Source organism: Lissotriton helveticus, chromosome 11 (assembly GCF_964261635.1).
Source record: "Lissotriton helveticus chromosome 11, aLisHel1.1, whole genome shotgun sequence".
NCBI lineage: Eukaryota > Metazoa > Chordata > Amphibia > Caudata > Salamandridae > Lissotriton > Lissotriton helveticus.
Window position 1 is genome coordinate 128,490,264 of NC_136072.1, and position 14,559 is coordinate 128,504,822.

A 14,559-nucleotide genomic window follows, 5' to 3' on the forward strand; every position below is an offset into this window, starting at 1 on the left:
TTTTACCTGAAAAATATTCACTGGGATAAAGAGAAAGTTTACTATATCTCAACGCTCTGAAATGAGTTGACCTACTCAGGAGCAAGGACCTTAAACTCCTCTTAACTACTTGGTGTTCAAGGTGCATGGAAAAGGAATGTGAAACAGCTTGCTATAAGTTAATGACTAGTTCAAAACCTAAAGTGAAATGTTTGACAAGCATCAAATCATCTCCGTGACTACAAAAAAAAAAATCAATTTGTACAATGCACAAGACCAAGAAAAGCGGCACTCATCTGTGGACCCCACAATCTGTGCCAGGTCAGCTGGTAAAATGAAGTTTAACTTGTATACTTTCCTGGGCAAAATATTCTCCCCACTCCCCAAAAGTCCATGCACAGAGTGTGAAAATTATGGTGGAATGCTGGCAACACTTAAGCCAAAACCAATTGTAGTAAAAAAATTATTTATGGATACTCACTTGTCATCTCTTTCTAAGCAGTGTACTAGAATAGGCAAGATTCCAGATTTGATTAAGTCATCAATTGGAGGATTTCTATCACTGGACAACAGTTTTCTGTTAAAAAAAAAAAAGTCAATGTAATACCTTAACACCACTGAATGCTAATACAGTACAAGTTTAACAAGCGCTGGTAAAGCCAATATGTCTAGCTGCAATGTGCCAAAACCGCAGTTCTTAACATGTGATCCATGAAACCCGGGGGGGGGGGGGGGGGGGGTGAGCATAGGGGTCGCAACTTTTACTCAGGAAGGCCCGCAATAAGTCCATATACATCGGAAACAAAATATAAAACAAAAATGTCACGCAACTGCAAAAGAATTTGAATTTTGGGACTAAAATGCTGGTATCCTGGGATTTCGTGGGAGCAGGGCAAGCACAAAAAAAAATACAATTGTATGGATGACAGGAGGCCTTAAGTTAATTTAGAAAAGCACCAACCTTCCCATTAAAAATGTTAATTTTGTTTAGAATTGTGAATTAAATAAAATATTTCACCATTTGTGTATTTGTTTGATTAATGTACGTTTCTGTATTTTGGTCTATTGGTTTAAGGTTCAAATAACCAAAATTGCTTTAGGAAGGTGTTCCCGGCTTGAAATAATGACTCAGTGGGGACCCTTGGATTCTAATGATACAATTGCGATTGTTTTAGAACATTACAATGTGCCACCTAGTTTCCGTTCCATGAATAAACAGGACCTGCATTGCAACAACAGGCTTGGTGCAGACCATGGCATGCTGCATAAAAGACAAACTTCTTAGCCTGTTTAATGGACGTAAAAATTAAAATGGTAAGTTCTCTACCTGGCAGCCTGTACTGCACTTAATTGGACACCTTGGTTATCACTTGAGGCATTCTGCAATAAATAAGAGATTTTTAATTCAATTGAAAAATGACAGCATTTGACATGGTCGAGAGCAATTTAAATTTGATACGGCTTACCTGCACTATTGCTTCAAGAGACGTGTTTTGCTAAGAAAAAGAAAATAAAAACCAAACATTACAACCACTGGTGTATAGCACTGAAACATTTGTAAATTAAATTAGTGGGTATTACCATTCTGTAATCTGCGTCAATATCAGAATCTTCACCACCATCTTCATGCGGAACGTTTCTCCTCTTCAGAAGGTGCTCATCTCTCTTATTCTGAGTCGGGGGCCAAAAAACAAAACTTTAGAACAGTACATTTACTAAATGCTACAAAATTATGTGGGATAAAGAGGTCTAAATGTATTAATATCAACGGCAAAGAGTGCAAATGAGGTAGAATAGTAGTAAAAGTTACTTGTGGGCAAAGAAACGAGAAAAATAAACTAGTGGAATAGTCTGGACTCTAGAGCTCGTTACAGAACAAGTGCTGAGAGGGAAGATTAGGTAGGACATTTCAGGAAAATATAATATTGAGGCAAGTCTAAAGCAAGGCATGAAATGGATTTAAAACCATGTAGCAGCTGTGTATGATCATTACAGCAAATACTGGTATGAAAACACTAAGGAGGTGGAGAGTGCAACACTAAATTAAACTGTGAAAGTCGCATCAGAGGTGTAGAGTAGTTTGGAACCCATTCCATGCAGTAACCGCAGGGCTACAAATCAATGAAAAAAATGCAAAGTCACATTATATGCCCATGTAGCGTAGCAGCTTATTTTTTACATGTCCTATTTTTCAGCAGTAATCTTTTGCACATATTTGCGTGTGCAACAATGTTGGATTAGTTTCCCTGAAACTAAACTGGTTCATACATTTAGCTTCGCACATTATCACAATGCCCTGATCATCATGCACACACGGTCTCTTTTCGCACTATGTACAAATGTCATCTCTAACTTCATCCACAGGGCGACAAGGATATCTACATATCCATAACATCACATATATACGCAAATCACAAGGCTGATTTCTATTATAAAAGAGGAGTATCCCAAGGGATTAGCAGCGGACACCAGAGGTGCTTGCATGCTGAGAATTCACCACGCAGTGGTCCGACATCTCAAGAGAGGTGTCCAGTTCATGACCAAGGGGCAGGGTCCTTCTTTCTCTCCCACCAGGTAATGGGGTATTATATTTAAAACGTCCTGTGTATATCTCCGGGAATAAGTGAGCACGAGTGACTGAACGAAAGGTTCTGCACGGTTTCCAGGATCACCAAGTGGTTACAGTTGTCATGTTCAGTGGTTGCCAGAAAGCATTTGCTCCCTGGTAGGTATTGCAGGGGTGGGAGCTTACAGTGGCACAGTGAGCTAGCTTGTCTATAGGTGTCAATTTACAACTTTGATAATTACTGGATGATGTATATACTCTTAACCAGTTAATTTCAACATAAACATATTTCTACTGTAAAGTGAACCCTTCTTCGAGTGTACGCTTTAATTATTAAAATTAAATCTTACCTTTCTAAGCTCTACGACTACTTCATTCCGTTGCCTTCTCATACTCTGAAATAAGAAAGATGACAAGTTTTAAAGTTTGACACAAAGAAAGATGCAGTCAATTTAAATTTGCAGCAAATTGAAAATAAGTGAACGGTTGCCTTCCAATATAAAAAAAAAACAAAAAAAAAAAAAAAAAACCTAATTTAAGATTAGTTCCAGACGCAATAATCTTCATACGGTTCCAAATTACAACTGTTAAAGCCGACAACCATGGCGTGGTATTCACCTAAGCGTTTTGCCTTCACTCGTTTGTTGAATTTGCAGCGGCTATAGGACTGCACGCTTTACCAGTGCTAAAGTGCTTGCTCCCTAAAAGCAGGGAGAACTTGGCTTAAACCTAATTGGAAAAATAAATTTACTTGTAGGTCCCTAGTAAACGGTCCTCCATTAATCCAGGGCCGTCATGAGCACACTTACAAAAAGAAAGCACCCTAGATGCTAGGGATTCTTTTTTTCCCTTTGTATAGGCCAGGGGCTGCCCAAAATGGGCATCCAATGCCCCCACCCTTCTCCCCCAAATAAGGCAAAAGACTGCCCCCACCCCACTGAGGCAGATGGGAGCAATAGCCCATTAGGTACCAGGATTTTTGTTTTTAATACGTATGGTTGAGGCATTTCTGACTTTCAAATGTGAGAATGTGTAAAAAAAAGCAGTCACTTTAAAAAATGTCCTATAATTCACATGCTAGTATGGATAACCACAATTTCAGAGATGTGCAAAGAGCTACTGCTTCTAAACTCTAGTTTGTTCCCATTTCGGAAATATATAGGTGACCTTGACACCTATTTTTCATTCTTTACATTTTGCCAAATGAACTGCTATATACCCAGCACACAAAGAAAAACCATTGCAAGACGCAGCTCAGTTATGGGCTCTAGGTTGCACACATTCTTGGTGAACCCACAAGTCCTATATAGCCCCGGAACCAGAAAGGTCCAACAGATCTAACGTTATATTGCTTTTAAAAAAAATCATTTATACTTAGAAGCTACAGGTGAAAACGTTGGCACAAATTGCGTATTTTTTTTCCTCAACTCATTTTCTACTTTTTCTTAATTTCAACTGGTTGATACCATCTGCAGCACTTTTTCCCGATTTTTTCCCAAAAACAACAACATGAAGCTGTATTTGGGCTAATTTCTGAGTCTCCTCCAAGGGAATCAACAAACCCTAGGTACCTTTAAAATCTCCATGATGTTAGAAGAAAAATGATGCAAATTTGGCAAGGATACCTTATGTGGACAACTACCGCAAACAGCCAAAAACAAGCATTTGCAATGCAATAGGTCTCGCAGTTGTTAGAGTTTGAGCCATTGGCATTGTAAATGGCACTGCCTTTTATTTGTGTTGGTTTTTAAAACGTAAATAAAAGGCATTGTCAATTACAATGCCAATAGGTTTAACTCTCGCAAATGCAAGACCTATTGCATTAGTAAGTTGTTGGATGCAAAGTTACCAGACAGAAACTGCCACAACATTTCCAACAAATAAATAAACACAGATCCTGGAGATGCTGTCAGACAGAGTACTTAAATTAAGGGTTCCAGGTGATAATACAATTTGGATGCAGCACTTTAAACCATGCCCTGGCCATGACTTGGAAAAGAAATAACTAACAATTTAGGTGGCGAATACAGATGTAATAATTAAATCTTCAGCATAATTTCAAATGTTTAAAAATGCAAACTATGTTTCTTGAAATAGGATTAGTACCCAGACATACAAAGTGCACAGTCAGTAATCTAAAAACAAAGTGTTGATCTGCTAGTGTGCTGAGTTTATGACACTGCCCTGGTAACATTACATGTGAAGTTTAATGGTTACTGAAGGAGGGTGGAGTAGCAGAGGCAGCAATGAATCTCGGCAGGGAGCTCATTTATGGAAAGAAACAACCTAACAAAGTAAAGAGGCTCCGCTCGGCAGGCGGTCATGTGAGAAAATAGCTGTTGTGTGTGAAAAGCGTGGCACAGCAGAAAGTGTACAGAGGAGCAGGACAACATACCAGGTCCGTTAAGTGGAGAAAGTGCACGGAGCAGAGATGCACACTGGCGAGAGGAATATATGACGTTACAACGAATTCCGTTGCAACGCATGCCTTTACCACGCATGCGTTACAACGGAATTCGTTTTCTACGCATAACCTTTACCACTAATATTCCTTTACCACGCATAGATTAACAACGTTTTTCGTTGTTAATTTATGCATGTGAGGGCATATTCTTGTTAAAGGTTACACCTGTCCTCTTTCACGTCCCCAGCCTCTACTCCTTTTCATTACCCCAGCCATTAACCCTTATTTTTAAAATAAAAAATCAGTTTCCCTTACCTTTTCAACTCGTCTCCTGTCCATCTTCTTGGTTACGTCGGCCGTACGTCCTAAAGAGGAAGCGGAAGTTTAATTCCGTTTCCTCTTTTACGACGCTGATCGCTTGATGTTCGTCACTTCAGGTATTTATTTATTTTTGGGGGGTTAGGGAGCACCCCCAACCCCCCTTTTTTTATCCCTCGATTTTTTCGTTTTTGGGGGGAGACCCCCCAAAACCCCCTTTTTCATTTACCACACATACCTTTACTACGTATTTCGTAGTAAAGATATGCGTGGTAAATCCTCTCGTTGTTACCACGCATGCGTTGTAATGCATGCGTGGTAAAGGTTTTCGTGGAAACGGCTTCGTTGTAGAGGCCGTTTCCCGGCAAGAGAGCCATAAAAGCACAGATGAGAAGGAATGAGCAGCAGTAGGGAGGCAGCTGAAACAGCCCCGCCGCTCCGCATCGGGGTTGAATTATCGGCGATTAAGTCATTTCCCCCTCATTCTATACAAAAATGAGAAACATTGAGCAATACATTTTACAGGCTACAAATAAATGAAGTGCGCTAAACACAAAACATTTACTACAAAAAGAACCCGTAAATGTGGCCTGAAAATAAAGTGCCCGTTGCGTTTCAAAATCGGATTGTAGCTAAAAGAAAGCACAGCTTTGTTAACTTGCACAAGCACAGTGGCACACAATGGGTGCAGACTGTAAATAAACAGTGTGCTGAAATTTTTAAGAGTGCTTCACGTTTGCAATTTACCTCGAGGCAAACGCTTTCGAGGAATACGAACCGTTGCAGTGGTGTGGCCAAGGTGCCCTTGGTAGCCTCGGTCGGGGACATACACGAGTGCACCATTAAAGACCCCAGGAGTGGGGTAGCAGGGGGGCAGCTCCCTGGAGTTAAAGTGCAGCAGCAGTAACCTGAAAAGTGAGGAAGAGCGGCTACTTGCGCAGGCACACAAGAGGTTTTTCGTGCATCTGGGGCCTGGAGCGATGCTTGAGGAGCCGGCCCAAGTACTAGGAGATTAAAAAGATTTATCCTCGACTCCTCTAAGTAAAAACATTATCAAAGAATAAAGTGCTGTGAAGCGCTGCGACCGGCCGTGAAGCTGGCGGAAGAGGCGAGGCTGGGTTGGGCAATGCAGGGAGAAGGGGCAACAGAGGTTACAGGAGCCTGGCCTGCCACCCCATGAATCCACACTACCTCCCTGTCTCATCGGTATGTCCTGCCTCTTACGCTAACATGTCCCTCTTTCTTTCGCCAACCCCCACGTCTCATCAGCATGTACCTTCCAATGTGCACAACCTTTCTCCCCTCATCCCCATACTTCGATTTCCACAACTTGAAGTCATCAGGGAAGGGAGGTTACGCGGGCCCCTGCAGCGCAGAGCCCCCAGACGTGGTTTAACGCCTAGAACGGTCGACCCTGAATCTTGGAAAGTACACACATTATCGAAGAATAAACTGCTGTGAAGCCCAGCGACCAGCCATGCTCAGAAGGTAAAAACATTATTAAACAAGCTGCGGTGGGGGCAGGAGCGCGCCACCCGGTACGAGACTCCTGGCCCGGTATTGCGGAGTGTGTGGTGCCGGCAGCAGCGTTGGGTGAACTCCCAGCCTGCAAGAGAAGAGCAGCGGTGATCGGAGACACCTTGCTCGGTGTGTGGCCAGAGAGCGGGAAGCGGCGTGAATTGAGGCTGCGGTCGGGGAGGCGGATTAGAGCATAGGACGCGGCAGGGCGAGCTCGCTGTCTGGTGAAGTGGTGAGCAGCCAGCGGAATCAACCTGTGGACCCACCCAGCACCTACCGGATCAATACGCTGAGGGCCTCGGCTGAATGAAGCAAGCCACGAGCGTGCACATCGGCGTGAGCGAAAATGTGTGGGAGCGCGAGAACAGACGCTGCTAAGGCCGCCGTTCACGCTCACAGCTCATGTCTCCAAAAGTGAGCGTTCACAGCGCATGTCTCCAATGTGTTTCAACGCTCGTGCACCTCTCCTGTCCCACTTCGCTAAGCTACCCGGCAATAATAAGTCTCGCTTACGCGAGCAGCGCATGGCGCTGTATCGGTACGCAAGACCTAAAAAGGCTTAGCACAGGGGGCCTAGCAGTGAAGGGGTTAATGGGAGGTATTCGAATGAACACCAGAAAACTGTCAAATGAAAAAATCAAATCAAAAAAGTTTGAGACTATGTATATGCTAATGAAAGTTCAGGTACAGATCCCACCTTACAAGGATCTAGGAATAAATTAAAACTGCACAATTTAGAAACCTTCAGTCAGTGAAAGCCGACTCGAAACATCTAAAAGATTGCAATTATATTAGATGCAGAAAGGCAATGGATGGACAGAAAGGCAGTGACATACTGAAACAGGCAGTAAACATGCAGACTCCAAAAAACATTGTAAACATTTTTTATGGAAAATATCTATGCTCTTAGAGCGACTTTGGGGTGGGAGTGAACAACAATGCCATCTTTGCAAAACTGTTTAGTTATTAAGAACATTACTGTAAATGTGCAATAGTTATTTAGCAAAATGTAACACTTCAATTTGCCCGAAACACATCACTATATTAAAATCAAACGCTAGAAGGTTTAGTTTCCACCTCCGAGGACTCAACGATGACTATTAAGCTGCCAAGCGCTAATAGACTAATCTGGGAGTGAAAGCAGTTCAGAACTTTGACACTGAAAAGATGGAGTTGTACGGATACCATGGCATAACAGAGTATGAAATACAAAATCTGCAGCCAGTTTGAATGAAGAGCACATGGTAAAAGGGAAAGACGACAAACTCAATGTGTTTGGAAGCCGATGAAGACATCCAACCAGGCTGGACAACAGCCACAGTCTAAGTATCCTACAGAGCACGACAGTCACGAACAGTGAGTGTGCAATATATATTTAGAAATAATGTGAAATTGGATAGTACAGCATAGCAAATCAACCATCAGATTCCCAAATTAAATTTGAGCAAAGGACACTTAGAAAGTCTGGGGAGGAGAAAAAAGTAAAGCAGGACAAACGTTAGTTTATAATACCTGGAGCCATTTAACACACATAATAAAAATCCCACATGACCTTTACTTGTCCGTGCAAAGGACGAGGTATAAAAAGAAGTTACTTATTCCCCGTACAGTCTAATTGTACAGGAGGTGTACATGGGTGAAGCCAGAAGGACACCCCTTCTTATGTATACCCCTCCAACTAAATACATTTTCTAAAGAGGACAAATAGATGGAGGGAAGAGGGGGGGGGGGGGTAATGAAGCTGCTGCAGGGTTTTGCAAGTGTTTTTTCTTTACCAATATGGAATGGGTCAGTAGATATACAATCTCATGAGAGTGCTTGCAACACAAGGAAAACAGACAAGACAAAAAGTGCCATTGTAATGCTTTTTCTTCTCGTTATGTTATAGGGAATTTATAAAGCGCACATACACCATTAGGTCTCCTGGGGCTAAGGAAACAAGCATTGAAAATGCAATAGGTCTCGCAATAACGCGAGTCTGAACTATTAGCATTGTAAATGATTATGCCCTTTATTTTTGCGTTCTGGTTTTTGGAACATAAATAAAAGGCTTTGCCATTTACAAGGCCTATAGCTTAAATTTGCGTTAAAACGAGACCTATTGCATTGCAATGGTGGTGGTGCTGCTGAGTTCTCTCTGAATCTGCACCCACAATCTGCACCCGTGTGCGAGTGGCGTTGCGCGCGCCAGTGGCGTTGCGCGGGTGAGTGGCGTTGCGCGGGTGAGTGGCGTTGCGTGGATGATAGTGGGCTTGCGTGGGTGTGAGTGGCGTTGCGTGTCTGTAAGTGTTGCTGTGTGGGTGAAAGTGGCACGAGCCTTTGATGTGGCCTGGCGCAGGAGAAATGCTGCTGCTGCTAATTAAATACAAGAGCGGCCGGGAAGCGGCCAGGAAACACAAGTACGGCCGGCCACATAATTAGGGGAGGAGAAGCCGCACAGCACGCTCTGTGCTGGGGGAGGGCCATTAGCCTGAACTCGCGGCAGGTCTGTGGGCAAGAGAGAGCGAAGGCGTAAAGGCAGGAGCGTGTACGGGGCAGCGTGAAGGGCTGACTGCACACTGAAGCAGAAGCACACAGGCATACCGCCGTGTGTAGACAGAGCAATCAAATGCGCTCATAAGGTTCACGTACTGGGACAGACCCTATTCTTCAAAGTGGGTATGAGTCTTGGTAGGACAACATCCAGTGATTCTGGACAAATAAATCACGTAACCTCTCTGTACATAAGAATCAATGTGTCCTTGTGCAGAGCAACTGATTTCTCAGAGTAAAGCGCTCTGATACCTTCGGGTTGGGTTTGTGCTCTATTAAAGTGCACAATTAAAAAAAAAAAAAAAAAAGGGAGACTGAGTTTAAACAGAAGAACTCGTAAGGAGTGGGGGAGGCAAAGTATAATGGATGTGGCGTAATGGCTGGAGCCGACGTCTGAAGCTGGGGAACCGGGTTCAAGTCTCAAAATACACAGCTGCCAGTGAATGAACATGGGTGGCACCACAATACCCTAGCACAGCAGAGCATGCTGGAGGAGCGCCCACCGAGTGCTGGCAATACAAGTGGTGGTGCTGGTAAATTTCAGAAAAGCAGTGAGGCCTTCGCAATGGAGTGCGATGGGTGGAAGCAAGGGATCATGGAATGAAAGAAGGGAACTGGAGAGGTGAGGAAGGAAGGAAGACAGGAGATGCCCTTTCATGGACCTGATGGTGGCTGAGGTGTGGGTGCCAGCTCGAGAGGTAGAGATTCCACATGGCACTGCTGTCTGTGTGCCAAGCCTGACTATGTTTGCCGTGAGTGGGGACAAGGCAAAGATGGAAGGATAGAAGCGCGGATGGGAGTAAGTGAAGAAGAAAAAGAGGTGGCGAAGTGGGATAAACGTGCTGGGAGGAGAGATGGGGGGAGGGGTCTAGAGGCCTCGGAGCACGAGTGTGAGGGCTGGGGAGGGGGAGCACAGGGAGAGGGGAGAAAGCCTTTGATGCAGCAGGGGGCGGAGCGGATACCTTTAAAGAGCTACTGGCGGCACATGAAGTGTGAAGCAGTGGGGGGGGGGGGGGAAAGCTCTTGGAGGCAGGAGCAAATGGTAAGGGGAGGAGAAATGCAGCTGGAAGGCTCGGGCAAGCTCGTGCACTTGATGAAAACGCCTTTTTGATTGAGAGCTTAGTTTAGCTCTTGGTTTCACCCCAATAGGGCTCGCCTATTATATCCCTGCGGGATATTAATAGGCGAGCCCTAATAAAGGCAACAGCTTTAACTGCTTCCGTGCGGCGCCGATTCCGCCCCTGTGCTGGACATTCCAGAACAGGGTGCGGTCGTGACGGAACCGTTCCGTCATCAGCACAGCTCAGCCGTGACTGATGACGGAACCGTTCCGTCACAAGCATCGAAGGGGTTAAGTCAGAATGAATCTTTTGGCAGGTGGGGGTAGGCACTTGAAAACACTAGGGAACGGAACAGTTAAAAATGAGTTTTGCGACTAGCAATGATGGTTGCATCATAGCACTTGTTCCGTTATGTTTGGTGGGTGACAATAGGCAACAGGAGAGTGAGGGGGAAGGATGAAGCAACACGGACAATGGGGCAGAAACAGGAGCAATGGGGTGCGACATTCATAACTACAATAAGTATTGTAGTAAAAAGGTTGACACGCTTTAAAATAGACATGGGTTGCAGTTTTTATTTCCTGGTTGCTAATATTTGTGTTTGCAGGATATTTGTAAAATTTATATGGCGCGCAAATACCCTAAGGTGTCTCGGCGCTGCTCAAATCATGTGCTGAGGGGGAGCGCCGACTTATTACTGATTAAAAAGCCATGTTTTTAATTGTTTCCGAAATGTCATTAAGGAAGGACTGTTTTTAGGTCGAGGTAATATCCGGTCTGCCGAAGGCAGAACCGGAAGTCCGAGATTTTATGTTTCTTAGTAGGGCTTCAGAACCCGCCTCCTTGCTCTGTCTCTCCACCATTGGCTGGCTTCCTAAACGGAGGCCAGCCATTGGAGGAGAGAGCCGTCCCTCCAAAGAAGCCCCGTCTTTTTCGTATTCGGGGCGTAAGTTTCGCTGTTCTTTAGACAGTGACGTTGTCCGTCACTCAGGACAGCAAAACACGCCCCCGAATTCGAAAAATTCCGGAAGCTTGTTGCCGACATTTTTTTTTGTCCGTCGCCGAGTCTTCAAGTGCAGAGGAGAACCTCCTCCTCGCAGCACCGCAGTGAAGGTGAGCAAACCGCGCTTTCAGGAGCTGCTCGGGTCCGCTCGCCTCCCCCCCCCCCCCCTTCCCTCTGCCCTCCTCCGTGTCCGCCGCCGAGTCTTCAATTGCAGGGTTGTCTCTGAGAGGCCTGTTCGACAGGAACATATAGCAGGACATCTCAAAGCGTGTTCGTCAAACAAGGCGTGTTTTCTGAATAGAGTTCAAGGTGTGCGTGTGTCGGGAGGGGGTAGGAGACAGGGGGATACGCAGGGTCACATGAGAAGCAAGGAGTGGTAGAGTGGGGCACTGGAAAGAACGCTCCACGGAGGCGTGGGGGGTGCCCACTGGTGCGCGAGGGCAGGGGCGAGCACGCAGGGCACGCCGCTGGGGTCTTGTGCGAGCGCCGCCTGCTATGCCCCTACTGATGAATCTGACTGAATGTGGCTGCGCGGGGAGGGGCAGGGGGCTGCCGGCAGCTTCTTTTGTTCCTGGAAGCCGAGCAGGGTCACAGCCGCTTTGTAATACCGCTCGCAACGCGGTGAGCAGGGAAGAAACACCCACGACATGGCAGCTGCGCCACTGCGAGCATCATTTATTTGGTGATGGTTGCAGAAAAAAATACATTCTGTACAAAATTACACATGCCAGTGTACGGTGTGCGGAAGGTGTTTATTTCCCGTAGCAATAAGCCCCAGGCACGGCTTTGCAGCGTTTTGTTCACAGCCCACACTTTGCTTTTCCAGTGTGGTGTGGGATGCACTCTGACACAGCTCGTGTGGGTGTCTGTACAGGGCTTTGAAGGGTCCTGTGAGGTGTCACGCCTAGTGCTTTCCACACAGATCTTTCTTCCTTCAAGCGTAGCAGGCCTGCACCTTTGTGCCGAGGGATTTAGGGCGGAGGATGCCGCCAGCAGCCTGGCCTGCAGCGAAGCACAAAGGGATGCGTGACCCTGCACTGGGAGACAAAACCCCGCACTGCCTGGCTCTGCCGCTCTGTGGCACAGAGCCGATGAGTCATTAGCAGCAGCGGAATCAACCCCCTTGCCACCCCTGCTTGTGCATGTGCGCCTGTGCGTGCTGGTGTCTGCGCGTGCGTTAGCGTGTGTGCGCCTGTGTGGGGGCATTGTGCAGCATGCGTTTCTTTATGTCCATGCATGTGAGCGCGCGTCTGTGTGTGTTAATATGAGTGCATGATCTTACTGGTGTGCGCGTGTGTGTGTACTTGTGTTTGTGTCTGTCCGCGACTGTGTATGCCTCTGCGAATACGTGTGTGTCAGAGTGCTCGTGTGCTTCTTAGGAGGTGAAATAAATATATTTTGTGTTTAGGTTTCACTGGTATGAGTCAGCAATGATAGATTTCCTTTCTCTCTGTGTTCATTTCTCACTGGGTTGTTTCCCCAACTTCTCCAGTCCTTGGTAGTTTGAGGCACTCTCTACCTCACTCTCTCACTTTCACTACCTCACTCTCTCTCACTACCTCACTCTCTGACTCTCACTCCCTCACTCTCTCTACCTCACTACTCCACTCTCTCACAACTTCACTCTCTCTCTAACTCACTACCTCACTCTCCCTCTATCTCACTCTCTCTTTCTATCTCACTAACTCACCTTCACTCTCTTTTTCACTACCTCACTCTCTCACTACCTCACAACCTCACTCTCTGTTTCTATCTCACTACCTCAGAACATCCCTCTCCCTCACTACCTCACTCTTTCACTACCTCACGCTCTCGGTCTCTCACTACCTGACTATCTACCTCCCTCTCTCTCTCTCACTACCTCACTCTCTCTCTATTTCACTACCTCACTCTCTCTCTGCTAATGCAATAGGTCTCACATATGCAAGCAATTAAGCTATTGCCAATATAAATGACAATGCCATTTATTTAGGGATACAAAAAAAATAATGAGCAATGCCAATAGCTCTACCTATAATATTGCCGAGACCATTGCATTGTAAATGCTTGTTTATATAGTGGGGGAGAGTGTCCGACAATCTGGAAACAGCCACTATGAATCGTCTGTCTCCCCAATTCACTTTTTTTTGTATGTGGGAGTGGGAGCAGATGGGCGGAGGATGAACGTAAGGCTCTTTTGGGAGTGTATACACACAAGGCTTTTTTTTTTAGGAATTCTGGCCCTATGTTATTCATGGCTTTGTAAGTAATACACAGCGCCTTAAATTTGGTGCGACTCCTGACCGGGAGCCAATGAAGCTGGCGAACAATGGGGGTGATGGAAGAGAATTTTGATGTACAGGTCAGATACAGCAAATCAAATCCATACTGCAACATGGCTGCTGCGGTGCGCAAAGTTGATTATGTTTTGGGGTGCTGTCTTTAAACAGTGACAAGCCTCAAGACAGTAATCAATAGTTATTTGGTCAAAGCACCACACAAAAGATGAGGAAGTGAAGCAGGCATGCGCTGGCCAATTAGGAGGCAGCTAAGAGTGACAAAAAGGTAACTAATGTTAAGCAATGGGTTGGTCCAAGCCCTTTACAGTAACAATACTCCTCTTAGCGACTGACTGTGCATGCGCGGTTAGGAGGTGAGACCTAATAAGTGGGCAAGAATGAAGGTCGACAGAAATTCCATTACACTTTATACACTGAAATACTCGAGCTTTAAAAACACATCTAGACGACTGCACGCAGGAGGTTTTTGGATCACACGCACTTTGGAGATATACACAGGAAGAAAATACTCGAGCAGCTTTAAGTGCTGCTTAACTTCATATGAATAGCGGTGTAAAGACTAACAGGATAGTCAGGTCACAAGACACATCAGGAGTGGGTAAAACTGTGCCAATTAAGAACAGCAAATACTGTAAACCCAAACAGTGTTAAATACTAACAGTAGCGCTGAAGAGTTCTAGGTGTTTATTACCATGCAAAAAAAAGCACGTGGTATTTCGATTTTTCTTACAGATCATTAATCCCAAAAAAGAATTTGCTCAACACATGCAATATCACATGTTATCAAGGTGCGGTCACCTACAACAAAAGTAAAACATGAGAAGGTGGAAATCTTAGGAGGGGTTTTATTTAATTCCTCGTCTTTAACTTACGCCTACTTGTGAGTTTAGGCTGCATTA

The 14,559-nt window shown here is 45.2% G+C and overlaps 1 protein-coding gene across 1 annotated transcript in view; it reads right to left on the bottom strand.

Moving 5' to 3' along the window:
• KPNA4 (karyopherin subunit alpha 4) overlaps positions 1-14,559 on the bottom strand; it is a 121,858-nt gene that overhangs the window by 102,110 nt on the left and 5,189 nt on the right. The window contains exons 2-6 of the mRNA XM_078667012.1: positions 2,896-2,940; positions 1,561-1,650; positions 1,446-1,475; positions 1,307-1,359; positions 461-556 (exon numbers count right to left, since the gene is read on the bottom strand). Of these exons, the coding sequence (XP_078523138.1) occupies positions 461-556; positions 1,307-1,359; positions 1,446-1,475; positions 1,561-1,650; positions 2,896-2,940 (314 nt within the window). The remainder of the gene's footprint in view (positions 1-460; positions 557-1,306; positions 1,360-1,445; positions 1,476-1,560; positions 1,651-2,895; positions 2,941-14,559) is intronic.